The sequence below is a fragment of the Homarus americanus genome, unplaced genomic scaffold (genome assembly GCF_018991925.1).
Source record: "Homarus americanus isolate GMGI-L3 unplaced genomic scaffold, GMGI_Hamer_2.0 scaffold34921, whole genome shotgun sequence".
NCBI classification, from domain to species: Eukaryota; Metazoa; Arthropoda; class Malacostraca; order Decapoda; family Nephropidae; genus Homarus; species Homarus americanus.
Window position 1 is genome coordinate 13795803 of NW_024741901.1, and position 14105 is coordinate 13809907.

Below are 14105 nucleotides of genomic sequence, written 5' to 3' on the forward strand. Positions count from 1 at the left end.
CACTGACGCACTGCCGCTAACAGACAATGCCACCACCACCAACCAGCAACAACAACAACAACCTGGCACCACTGCACCACTAACAACAATGCGCCACCGCAACAACCAGCAACCAACAGCACTGGCGCCACTGCCACCTAACAACCAATGCTACCACCGCCAGCACCAGCAACAACCAGCAAGCACTAGCACCACTGCCTGCCAACGTGCCACCACCACCAGCAGCAAGCAACCAACCTGGCGCCACTGCAACAACCAATCCGCCACCACCACCAGCAACAACCAGCAACAAGCACTGGCGCCACTGCTAACAACAATGCCACCACCGCCAACAACAACCAGCAAGCAACGCCTGGCGCCACTGCCCTGGCAATGCCACCACCACCAGCAACAGCACTCAGCACCACTACCACTAACAACCAATGCCACCACCACCAGCAAAACACACAAGCCTCACTACACCAACAACCAGTGCCGCCACCGCCAGCAACCAACAAAACGACACTGGCGCCACTGCTGCACTAACAACCAGTGCCACCACACCAACAGCCAGCAAACAACCCCTTAGCGCCACTGCCACTAACAGCAATGCCACCGCACCAGCCAGCAACCAGCAACAACAACAACACTGGCACCACTGCCGCCCAACAACAATGCCACCACCACCACCACCAACAACAACACTAAGCGCCACTACCACTAACAGCAATGCCACCACCAGCAACAGCAACCAACGCTAGCACCACTACCACTAACAGCAATGCCACCACCGCCAACCAAGCAACAACAACACTGGCGGCACCGCACCACTAACAGCAATGCCGCCACCACCAGCAACCAACCAGCAACGACAATGCCACCACCGCAACCAATAACCCAACCAACAGCAAACAACCGAAACACTGGCACCACTGCCACTAACAGCAATGCCACCACCACCACCAGCAACAACGCAGCGCCACTACCACTAACAACCATGCCACCAACAACAACCGACGTACCACTACTAACAACCAATGCCACCACCACAACCAGCAAACAAGCAACGCAACACTAGCACCGCTGCACTAACAGCAATGCCGCACCACCACCAACCAGCAAACAAACCAACACTAAGCACGCCACTGCCGCTAACAACAATGCCACCACCACCAACCAACAAACAACAGCACTAGCGCCACTACCGCTAACAACAATGCCACCACCACCGCAACAAAACAGCAAACCAGCAAGCACTAAGCAGCCACTACCACCCCAACAGCAATGCCACCACCACCAGCAACAGCAAGCAAACAGCAAGCACTGGCACCACTGCCACGCTAAACCAATGCCACCACCACCGCCGCCAGCGACAGCAACCAGCAAGCACTGGCGCCACTGCCACTAACAGCAATGCCGCACCAGCACCAGCAACAACAACAGCGCCTAGCACCACTACCGCCTAACCAATGCCACCACCGCCAGCAACCAACCACAACAGCAACCAACGCTAGCGCGCACCACTAACAGCAATGCCACCGCCACCACCACCAGCAAGCAACAGCAACCAAGCAAGCAAACCCACTACGCCGCACTAACAACAATGCCACCACCGCCACCACCGCAACCAGCAACAACCAGCACTGGCGCCACTGCACTAAACAATGCCGCCGCCACCACCACCAACCAGCCAACAACCAGCAACAACACACTGGCACCTGCCGCAACAACCAATGCCACCACCACCACCAGCAAGCAAGCAACAGCAACTGGCGCTACTGGTCACCACCGCCACCGCCAGCAACCAAGCAACCAGCAACAGCACTGGCACCGCCACTACAACAATGCCACCACCACCAGCCAGCAGCAAACAGCCAGCGACCTGGCACCACTACTGAACAGCAATGCCACCACCACCAGCCAGCAAGCAACAGCACTAGCGCCACCACTAACCAGCAATGCCACCACCGCCACCACCAGCAACAGCACTAGCGCCACACCACTGCTAACAACCGCCAACAACCAACCAGCGGCAACCCAGCACCACTACCACTAACAACAATGCCACCACCACCGCCAACAACCAACCAGCAACCAGCAGCGGCAAGCACTGGCACGCCACTGCCACTAACAGCAATGCCACCACCACCACCACCCAGCAAGCAGCAACCAGCACTGGCGCCACCTGCACCCTAACAGCAATGCCACCACCACCACCACCAGCAACCAACCAGCAAAAAGCAACCAGCACTAGCGCCACTGCACTGCAACAGGCCAACCTGCCTACCACCACCACCACCAGCCAGCAACAGCAGCACTGGCGCCACTGCCACTAACAACAATGCCACCACCACCAGCAACCAGCAACAACCAACAGCGCTGGCACCGCTACTAACAACCAATGCCACCACCACCACCAGCAACCAGCAACAACAACAACAACACTGGCGCCACTACCACCAATGCCGCCACCACCACCAGCCAGCCAGCAACCAACGCAGCACCACTGCGCTAACCAGCAATGCCACCGCCACCACCACCAACCAATAACCAGCCAGCACTAGCTGCCACACCACCGCCAAAATGCCACCAGCACCAACAGCAACCAACCAGCAAAACAACCAGACACTATTTCCACCTGCCGCCAACAATGCCGCCACCACCGCCGCCAACCAACCAGCAACAAAGCAACCAGCACCACTGCGCCACTGCCAACAACAATACCGCCACCACCACCACCCACCAGCAACCAGCAAACAACTGGCGCCACTACCACTAACAGTACCGCCACCGCCACCGCCACCAGCAAGCAACAACAGCAAGCAACCAGCACTAGCGCCACTACCACTAACAGCAATGCCACCACACCACCACCACCACCAGCAACAGCAACCAAGCACTGGCGCCACTACCACTAACAGCAATGCCACCACCGCCAACAACCAACCAACGCGACAGCAACAGCACTGGCGCCGCTACCACTGCAACCAATGCCACCACCACCACCACCAGCAACAACCCTGGCACCACTGCCACTCAACAACAATGCCACCACCACCAGCAACAACAACAACACCTGGCTGCCACTCAGCAACAATGCCACCAGCAACCAACAGCAACCAGCAGCAACAGCACTAGCACCACTGCCACTAACAACAATGCCACCACCACCAGCAACAACCAGCAAGCAACCAGCACTAGCGCCACTGCCACTAACAACAATGCCGCCACCAGCAACCAGCAAGCAACCAGCCAGCACTAGCGCCACTACCGCAGCAATGCCACCACCACCAGCAACCAGCAACCAGCACTTCAGCGCCACTACCACTCAACAGCCAATGCCACCACCACCAGCAACAGCAAGCAAGCAGCAACAGCAAGCACTAGCGCCACTGCCGCCTAACAACCAATGCCGCCGCCGCCACCGCCAGCAGCAGCAACAGCACTGGCACCACTGCACTGACAGCAATGCCGCCACCGCCGCCAGCAACCAGCAACCAGCAAGCAAGCAACCAGCACTGGCTGCACTACTAACAACAATGCCGCCACCACCACCGCCAGCAGCAGCGCAACCACTACCCACCACTAACAATGCCGCACCACTGGCAGCAAGCAAGCAACACTAAGCACCACTGCCGCCTAACAACAATGCCGCCACCGCCACCACCGCCAGCAACAACCAGCAACGACACTAGCGCCACGCACCACTAACGGCAATTGCACCGCCACCAGCAACCAGCAACAACGCAGCGCCGCACCACTAACAACAATGCCACCACCACCACCAAGCAAGCAAACAACCAACATAGCGCCACTGCCACCTAAAAACAATGCCACCCACCAGCAACCAGCAGCAACCAGCAACCAGCACGCCTGGCTACCACTGCACGCAACGATGCCGCCACCACCGCCAGCAACCAACCAGCAAGCAACACTAGCGCCACTGCCACTAACAGCAATGCCACCACCACCAGCAACAGCAACAACAACAGCAACCTAGCGCCACTACCACCTGGCACATGCCACCACCAAACCAGCAACAACCAACAGCAACCACTGGCACCACTGCCACTAACAGCAATGCTGCCACCACCACCAGCAACAGCAACCAGCAACCACAAACGCTAGCGCCACACCTGCACTAACAAGCAATGCCGCCGCCACCAGCAACCAGCAACCAGCACTGGCACCACTGCCACTAACAACAATGCCAGCAACCAACAACAACCAACAACACTGGCGCCACTGCCACTAACAGCAATGCCACCGCCACTGCACCACCAGCAACCAACACTAGCGCCACTACCACCAACAAACCAGTGCCAGCACCAAAACAACCTGGCTGGCTCCACTGCCTAATACCACCACCACCACCAGCAGCAAGCAACAACCAGCAACAGCACTGGCACCACCTGCACCAGCAGCAATGCCACCACCACCACCACCAGCAACCAGCAACAAGCAACAGCGCTGCCCTGCACTAACAGCAATGCCACCACCACCACCAACAACAGCAACAACAGCAAGCACTGGCGCCACTGCACCGCCAGCAGCAATGCCACCACCACCACCAGCAACCAGCAACCAGCAACAGCACGCCACTCACTAACCAGCAATGCCACCACCACCACCAGCAGCAACAACCAGCAACACACTGCTGCGCCACTGCCACTAACAGCAATGCCACCACCACCGCCTGCCAGCCAGCAGCAGCCAGTGACGCTGGCACGCCACACTGCCGCCAACAGCAATGCCGCCACCACCACCGCCGCACCACCAGCAACCAGCAAAACCAGCCAAGCAAGCACGCCTGGCGCCACTGCCACTAACAGCAATGCCACCACTGCCACCACGCACCAGCACCAACCAGCAACCAACACTGGCGCCACTGCACCTAACCAAATGCCACCACCACCAGCAACCAGCAAACAGCAACAGCAACAACGCTAGCACCACTACCGCCCCTAACCAGCAATGCCACCACCACCACCAGCAACAACAAGCAGCCCCACTGGCGCCACTGCCACTAACAATGCCACCACCGCCACCACCACCAGCAGCAACAACGCAAGCACTAGCTGCCACTACCTAACGACAATGCCGCGCACCACCACCACCCAGCAAGCAAGCAGCAGCACTAGCGCCACTGCACTAACAGCAATGCCACCGCCACCAAGCAACAACCAGCAACAACAACCGCACTGGCGCCACTGCCACTAACAGCAATGCCACCCGCCACCACCAGCAACCAACCAGCAACCAACACTGGCACCACTGCCACTAACAGCAATGCCACCACCACCGCCAGCAACAACCAACCAACACCTGACGCCACTACCCAACAGCAATGCCACCGCCGCCACCAACAACCAGCAAGCAAACAACAACCAAGCACTGGCGCCACTGCCACTAACAACCAGTACCACCACCACCACCAGCAGCAGCACTAGCGCCACTACCACTAACGGCAATGCCACCACCACCAGCAACCAGCAAGCAACAACACTGGCGCCACCACTAACAGCAATGCCACCACCACCACCACCGCCGCCAGCAACAGCAGCGCTCCCGCCACCACCGCCACCAACCAGCCAGCAACCAGCAACCAGCACTCACACCACCACCACCAACAGCCAGCCCACTTCTGCACCGCCACCGCCAGCAAACCACCAACCAAAACCAGCAAAACCAGCCAACAACCCCTCATACCAGCACTCCGCCACCACCACCACCACCAGCCAGCAAGCGCTCACTGCCAACAACCAGCCGCCACCACCACCAGCAACAACCAGCAATAATAATCACTCACGCCGCAGCAAAACCAAGACAGCACCTTCCGGCGCCAATGCCACACCCCACCACCACCGCCAGCCAGCCAGCCTCACTGCCACCGCAGGCCAATACACTGCCAACCAACCAGCAACAAGGACGCTCACGCCAGCCAGCAATAATGGCACACCAATGCCACCGAGCAGCAACCAGCAGCAACCGGCATCACTGCCACCGCAACCAGCAACCAACAGCAAGCAGCAATAACCTCCACCGCCGCCAGCAACCAACCAGCACAACCAACCAGCAAGCAACCAGCCTCCCACTGCCACCAGCACGCCACCAGCCATCACCCACCGCCAGCAACAGCAATAGCGCGCTACCAGCACCACCACCACCAGCAACCAGCAACAACCAGCAAGCAATAATGCACCACCAGCACTACCGCCACCAACCAGCAACCAGCAACCAACCAACCTCCCGCCACCAGCAACAGCCAACCAACATCACGCCACCACCAAACAAGCAATAACCAGTAACAATAATGACCAGCAAACCAACCAAGCACTCCGCTGCCGCCAACAACAATGATATCACCGCCACCGCAACCAACCAGCCAATGACACTCACCACCACCAGCGACAATAGCCACTCACTGCTGCCACCAGCCAGCAAACCAATAGCACTCCACTGCACCAGCAGCAATGACCACCGCCAGCAACCGGCAACCCAACCAGCAAGCAACGACAACTCACTGCCACCAGCAAGCAACCAGCACTCACCACCAGCAACAGCCAACGACAGCACTCACTGCAACCAGCAGCCTCACTGCACCAGCAAGCAAGCAACCGCGCCACCACCACTGCCACCAGCAACAACAACGCTCCCACTGCACCACCACCAGCAAGGCAACCAACTGCCAGCAACAACCAACCCACCACCAGCACCAGCAAGCAACCAGCAAGCAACCAACAACCTTCACAGCACTCACCGCCACCAAACAACAACCAACAACCAACCAGCACTTCGCAACAACAACCAACCTCCTGCACCAGCAACAACCGCAATGCGCAATGCACTACTGCCACCAGCAACCAGCAGCACTCACACCGCCACCAGCAGCAATGACGCTCCACCACCACCAGCAACAGCAGCAACACTCACTGCCACCACCAGCAACCAGCAGCACTCACTACCAGCAAGCAACAATACCACCACCAACCAAGCAACAACCAGCAGCACTCACTACTGCACCACCAGCAACAACAGCACTCCACCACCAGCAAGCAAGCACTCACCGCCACCAGCAACCAACCAGCTATCACCACCACCAGCAACAAATAGCCTCACTGCAGCAAGCAACCAACCTCACCCGCCACCAGCAAGCAACCAAACTATCACTACTGCCGCCAGCAATATTGCCCACCGCCAGCAGCAGCAACCAGCTATCGCCTGCCGCCAGCCACCAATAGCACTCACCACCACCAGCAACCAGCAAGCACGCCAGCCTCCACTCTGCACCAGCAGCAACCGGCAACATCACCACCGCAACAATAACCAAAACCCACCAGCAACCAATAATATCACCACCAGCCAACCAACAGCGCCAAGCACTCACCGCCGCCAGCAAGCAATGACGCTCACCGCCGCCAGCAACCAGCAAAGCACTCCACTGCCACCACCAGCAAAACCAAGCTCACCCACCACCAACCAACCAGCAACGCTCACTGCCACCAGCAACAAACAACGCTCCTGCACCGCCAGCAAGCAACAACAGCAAGCAACCACCACCACCACCAGCAACCAACAGCACTCCCTTCCCGCCAGCAAGCAACTCACCGCCACCAGCAACAGCAACGCATCACTGCACCAGCAGCAACCAGCACTCACCACCACCGCAGCAGCAACAGCACTCACCACCACCACCAGCAACAGCAACCAGCACTCACTGCCACCAGCACCAACAGCAACCAGCACTCCACTTCTGCCACCAGCCATGCAACCAGCAACATCAATGCCACCAGCAACAGCAACCAATAGCACTCACTGCCACCAACCACCGCAAGCAACCACCGCAACCAGCAACAACAACAACCAACGGCAACCAACCTCACTGCCACCAACCGACCAGCCAGCAACACTCACTGCCACCCCACAGCAAGCAAACAACCTCACTACCACCGCAAGCAACACTCATACCACCACCACCACCAACCAACAACAACAAGCAGCAACCAACCAACAACCAACCAACCACTATCACTGCCAGCAACCCAAGCAGCACCACTGCCACCACCACCGCAGCAGCAACCAGCGCTCACTGCCGCCACCGCCACCAGCAACCAACCAGCAACAACCAAACAACAACCAGCAACCAATGCTCGCCGCCGCACCCCGCCAGCAACCAGCACTCACTGCCACCACCAACCAGCAAACCAGCAACAACCAGCCAGCACTCCTGCCACCAGCACCAGCAACCAACGCTCACTGCCACCGCCAGCCCAGCCAGCTCACCACCACCACCAGCAGGCAACAACCTCACTCCACCACCACCTGCAACCAGCACTCACTGCCACCAGCACCACCACCCGCAACCCAACCAGCAACCAACCAGCTGCTCACTGCCACCAGCAGCAACTCAGCCTCCGCCACCACCAGCCAGCAACCAAGCAACCAATAACCAACCAGCAACAGCACTCACACCACCCCAACGACACTCACCACCACCACCACCAAACCAACCAATAACGCTCCACTGCCGCCAACAACCAACACTCACCACCACCAACCAGCAAACTAAGCAACAACAACAACAAGCACTCCTGCCACCACCAACCAACCAACAATACACTCACTACCAGCAACCCTGCCACCACCACCACCACCAACAACCAGCGCTCACTGCACCACCAGCAAGCAAGCAAGCAAGCACTCCACTGCCACCAGCAGCAACAACAACCAGCCTCCACCACCACCAGCAAGCTGCACTCACCACCACCAACAACAGCAACAACCAGCACTCTGCTACCACCAGCAACCAGCAACCAGCAACCAGCAACAAGCACTCACTGCCGCAAGCACCAGCAGCACTCACCACCAGCCTGCAACCAGCACTCACCAGCACCGCCACCAGCAACAGCAGCAACCAGCAACAGCAACCAACCTGCCAGCCTCACCACCACCAACCAGCAACACAATGACACTCACTCACCAGCAACAACCAGCACTCCTGCCACCGAACCAGCAAAGCCTCCTGCACCGCCAGCAACAAGCAAAGCACAACCCACTCACGCATCACCAGCAACAGCAACCATCACCGCCACCCAGCACAACCACACTCCACCACCGCCAGCATAAAACCAGCAAGCACTCACCACCAGCAAGCAACACTCACCACCACCAACAACAACAGCAACAACGCACTCACTGCCACCACCACCAGCAACAACAACGCGCTCACCACCACCAGCAACAGCAACACACTCTGCTACCAGCGCCACCACCAACAACAGCAACAACAGCAGCAACAACAACACCACCAGCACTCACTGCACCAACAGCAAGCAACAAGCACTCCACTGCCACCAACAGCAAGCAACAAGCACACCAGCACTGTACTCACCACCAACAACAACCAACCACCTCACCACGCACCTGCACCAACCAGCAAAGCGCTCCGCCGCCGCCACCACCGCCAACCAGCAACCAGCGCTCACTGCCGCCAGCCAGCAGCGCTGCCACCACCGCCACCAGCCAACCAAGCAACAACAACGCTCACTGCCGCCAGCAAGCAAGCAGCGCTCACTGCCGCCAGCAACAACCAGCATGCTGCCACCAGCAGCAAGCACTCGCCACCACCTGCCAGCAACAGCAGCTCACTGCCACCACCAGCAAGCAAACCAGCAACATCGCTGCCACCAGCAACCCAGCAACCAGCAATATCACTGCAGCAGCAACCTCACCACCACCAGCAACCAGCACTCACTGCCACCAACCAGCAACCAGGCACTCACTGCCACCAGCAACAGCAAACAACAGCACTCGCCAGCGCCAGCAACAACCAGCACTCACCGCCACCACCAGCAACCAGCAACAACCAACACTCACTACCAGCAAAACAACCAGTATCGCCGCCAACCAGCAACCAGCAAATAACGCTCACTGCCAACCGCCAGCAATATCACTGCCGCCAGCAATACAGCCCATCACCGCCGCAAGCAATGACAATGACGCTCACTGCTGCCGCCGCCAGCAACCAATGACGCTCTAACCAGCAACAACCAGCACTCGCCACCTGCACCAGCAACAGCAACGACAACGCTCACTGCCGCCAGCAACAGCACTCACCGCCGCCAGCAAGCAGCAGCAACCAGCGCTCACTGCCAGCAACGTGCGCTCACCGAACCAACAACCTCACTGCCACCAGCACACCAGCCAACAACAGCACTCCTGCCAGCCAGCAGCAACCCACTCCCGCCAGCAAAACCAGCAAGGCACCACTCCAGCAACCAGCACCTCACTGCCACCAGCAACAACAACACTCACCACCACCAGCAACAACAACAACAAGCGCACTCCACCACCAACCAAAACACTCCACTGCCACCAGCAAACAGCACTCCGCCTGCCAACCAGCCAGCAACCAGCAGCTAACCTCACTGCCACCAACAGCAACCAGCACTCACTGCCACCAACAACAACCAGCACTCACCACCACCAGCAACAGCAGCACTCACTACCACCACCAGCAACAATCACTCACCACCACCAGCAACAACCAACACTCCACTGCCACCAACCAGCAACAGCACTCCACCACCACCAACCAACATGCCGCAACACTCACCTGCACCAGCAACAACCGTGCACTCCACCACACCAGCAAGCAACCAGCAGCAACAACCAGCAGCAATCACTCGCCACCACCAGCAACAACACCAGCACTCACCTGCCACAACCAGCCCACCACCGCAGCAAGCAACCAACTCACTCGCACCAGCGACAAGCACTCACCACCACCAACCAGCCAATAACTGCTCACTGCCAGCAACCCAACCAACCCCCTGCCACCAGCAAGCAACAGCGCTCACCACCGCCAGCAACCAGCAACAGACGCTCCACTCCGCCACCACCAGCAGCAACCAGCACTCACTGCACCAGCCAGCAACCAACCTCACCACCGCCACCAACCAACCAGCAACTCGCCAGCCAGCAATAGCAACGCCTGCCACAACCAGCAACCAGCAAGCGCCTGCCACCAGCAAGCAACAGCAACCTCCACTGCCACCGCCGCCAGCAGCAACCAGCGCCACCTGCACCACCAGCAACGACAACCAGCAAGCAACCAACATCAGTACCCACCAGCAGCAAGCAACCAACCAGCACTCACTGCCACCTGCACCAACAGCAACCGCTCTACACCTGCACCAGCAATAACTATCACCACCACCAACCAGCAAGCAGCCAACCAGCAACCAATGCTCACTTCCGCACCAGCAGCCAGCAACAGCACTCCACCACCGCCAGCCAACCAACCAACCAGCTCTCTGCCACCACCGCCAACAGCAACTCCTGCACCTGCATACTCACTACTGCCAACCAGCAAGGCAACCAGCCTCCACCGCCACCAGCAACCAGCAATGGCATCACTGCACCGCCAGCAACAACCGCCACAACCTCACTACCACCAGCAACAACCAGCAAGCAGCACTCCACTGCCACCAGCAAGCAACAAAGCACTCACCGCCGCCACCAGCAACCAGCCACTCACTGCCACCAACAGCAACCAGCCTCACCACCATGCCAGCAACCAGCAACCAGCACTCCACTTTCACCACCAGCAACAACAAAGCACTCACCACCGCCACCAGCAACCAAAAACCAGCACTCACTGCCACCGCGCCGCGAAACAGCACTCACACCACCACCAGCAGCAACCGACCAGCAGCACCAGCAACAGCACTCACCGCCGCCACGCCCGACAACCAGCCTCTCCTGCCACCACCAGCAAGCAACCAGCAACCAACCTCCTGCCACCAACAACAACCAACCAGCACTCACCTCCACCAGCAACAACCAGCAACCCGCTGCCGCCAACAGCAACAATTACTCCTGCCACCGCCACCAGCAACCAACCTACACTCTGCAACAAGCAACAAGCAAGCAACGCCACTCACACCACCAGCAACAACCAGCACTCACCACCACCACCAGCAACCAGCAACAGCAGCAACACACCGCCAGCAGCAACAACAGCAGCGCTCACCTGCACCAGCAGCAACAACGCGCCACTACGCACCGCAACAAGCAAGCAACAATACTCCACCACCACCAGCCAGCAACCTCTACGCTCCACCAGCAACAACCAGCCTCACCACCGCCACCAAGCAACAACAACAGCAACGCTCACCACCAGCAGCAAGCAACCAGCAACAAAGCACTCACCACCACCACCGCCAGCAACAGCAAGCACTCACTGCCACCACCAGCAACCCAACCAGCACTCACTGCCTCCGCCAGCAGCAACAACAGCAACAACCAGCAACCAGCAACAGCACTCACTGCACCAGCAACCAGCAATGACGATATCCACCCGCAGCCAACCAATGACCAGCCCACTGCCAACCACCAACCAACCAACCAACCAGCCAACCAGCGAACCAACAAGCAAGCACTCACTCCGCCAACAACCAGCAACGTGTACTCACCACCACCAAGCAACCAGCAACCAGCAATAATGGCTTACTCGCAACCGCCAACAGCAACGAGCACTCCACCGCACCACCACCACCAGCAACAACCAGCAATCCTCCGCCGCCAACCAGCAATGGCGCCACTGCACCGCCAGCAGCAGCAGCAAGCATCACCTGCACCACCAGCCAGTAGCCCAGCAACACTACCCACCAGCCAGCAAGCAACCTACCACCGCCGACTGGCAAGCAACCTCACAATCACTGACCGGCAGCAACCTCACTGCACGCAGCCAGCAACAAGCATCATGCCATCACCAGCAAACAGCGCTCACCACCGCGCAGCAACCAGCAGCAACCAACTCCTCACCAACCAGCACAACAGGCCTCACCACCACCACCGCCAACAGGCAACCAAGCGCCACTGCTCACCACCAGCCAAGCAACCAGCCTCGCTGCATCACCACCAACCAGCCTGCCCACCACCACGCCAAACAGCAACCAGCAAACAGCACTCACTGCCGCCAACAACCAACCAGCAATAGCACTCCTGCCGCCAACCGAAGCCTAACCACCAACACCAACAACAGCAACAACACCACTACCACCAGCAACAACAACAACAAGCACTCACCGCCACCGCACGGCAACAAGCAACCTCACGCACCAGCAAACCAGCATCACTGCCACCACCGCAGCAACAACAACTCAGCCGCCACCACCAGCAACCAGCAATATCACTGCCACCGCCACCACCAGCAATGACGCTACCACCTGCCACCACAACAACAGCAATAACGCTCACTACCCCCCACCAGCAACCAGCAAACAATCATGCCACCACCAACCAAGCCAACCAACCAGCAACCAACGACACTCGCCACCACCACCAGCAACCAGCAGCTCACTGCCAACAACAACCAGCACTCCTCCACCAGCAACAACCAGCAACCAGCACTCACTACCAGCAACAGCAACACTCACTGCCACCACCACCAGCAACAACCAGCACTCCACTGCCACCACCAGCAACCAGCAACACTCCTGCCACCACCACCAGCAACAGCAACCTCACCACCACACCAGCAACAACCATAGCACTCACTCCGCCACCAACAGCAACAGCACTGCCCACCACCAGCAGCAACAACACTCACTGCCACCAAAAACCAACCAGCAGCACTCACTGCCACCAGCAATAACCAGCACTCACTGCCGCCACCAACCAGCAACAACACTCACTACCCCGCCTAACCAATAATCACCACCACCAACCAGCAACAACGCTCACCACCACCAACCAAGCAAGCAGCCTCCGCTACCGCCAGCAACCAAGCAACAGCAAGCACTCACTACCGCCAGCAGCAACTCTCACTGCCACCACCACCAACAACCAACGCTCACTGCCACCAACCAAGCAACCAAGCCTCACTGCCACCAGCACCAACCAACAACCACCTACCACCAACCAGCAAGCAACACTCACTCCCACCCACCACCAACAACAACAACAACCAACCTCCTCTACCACCAGCAACAGCAACCACAACCAACAACAACATCACTTCCACAAGCAAACCAGCAACACCACCACTGCTACCACCACCACCAGCAAGCAACCAACAACAACAACAACCAACAACCTCACTGCAATAATGCGTGGCTTCT

At 58.5% G+C, this 14105-nt stretch overlaps 1 protein-coding gene across 1 annotated transcript; it reads left to right on the plus strand.

Moving 5' to 3' along the window:
• Positions 1–422: 422 nt before the first annotated feature.
• LOC121876117 (flocculation protein FLO11-like) lies at positions 423–11184 on the plus strand. Its single transcript, XM_042381054.1, has 4 exons — positions 423–606; positions 5796–6276; positions 7483–7606; positions 10822–11184. Exons 1-4 carry the CDS (start codon positions 423–425, stop codon positions 11182–11184), a joined length of 1152 nt encoding a protein of 383 aa, XP_042236988.1.
• The last annotated feature ends 2921 nt before the right edge of the window (positions 11185–14105 follow it).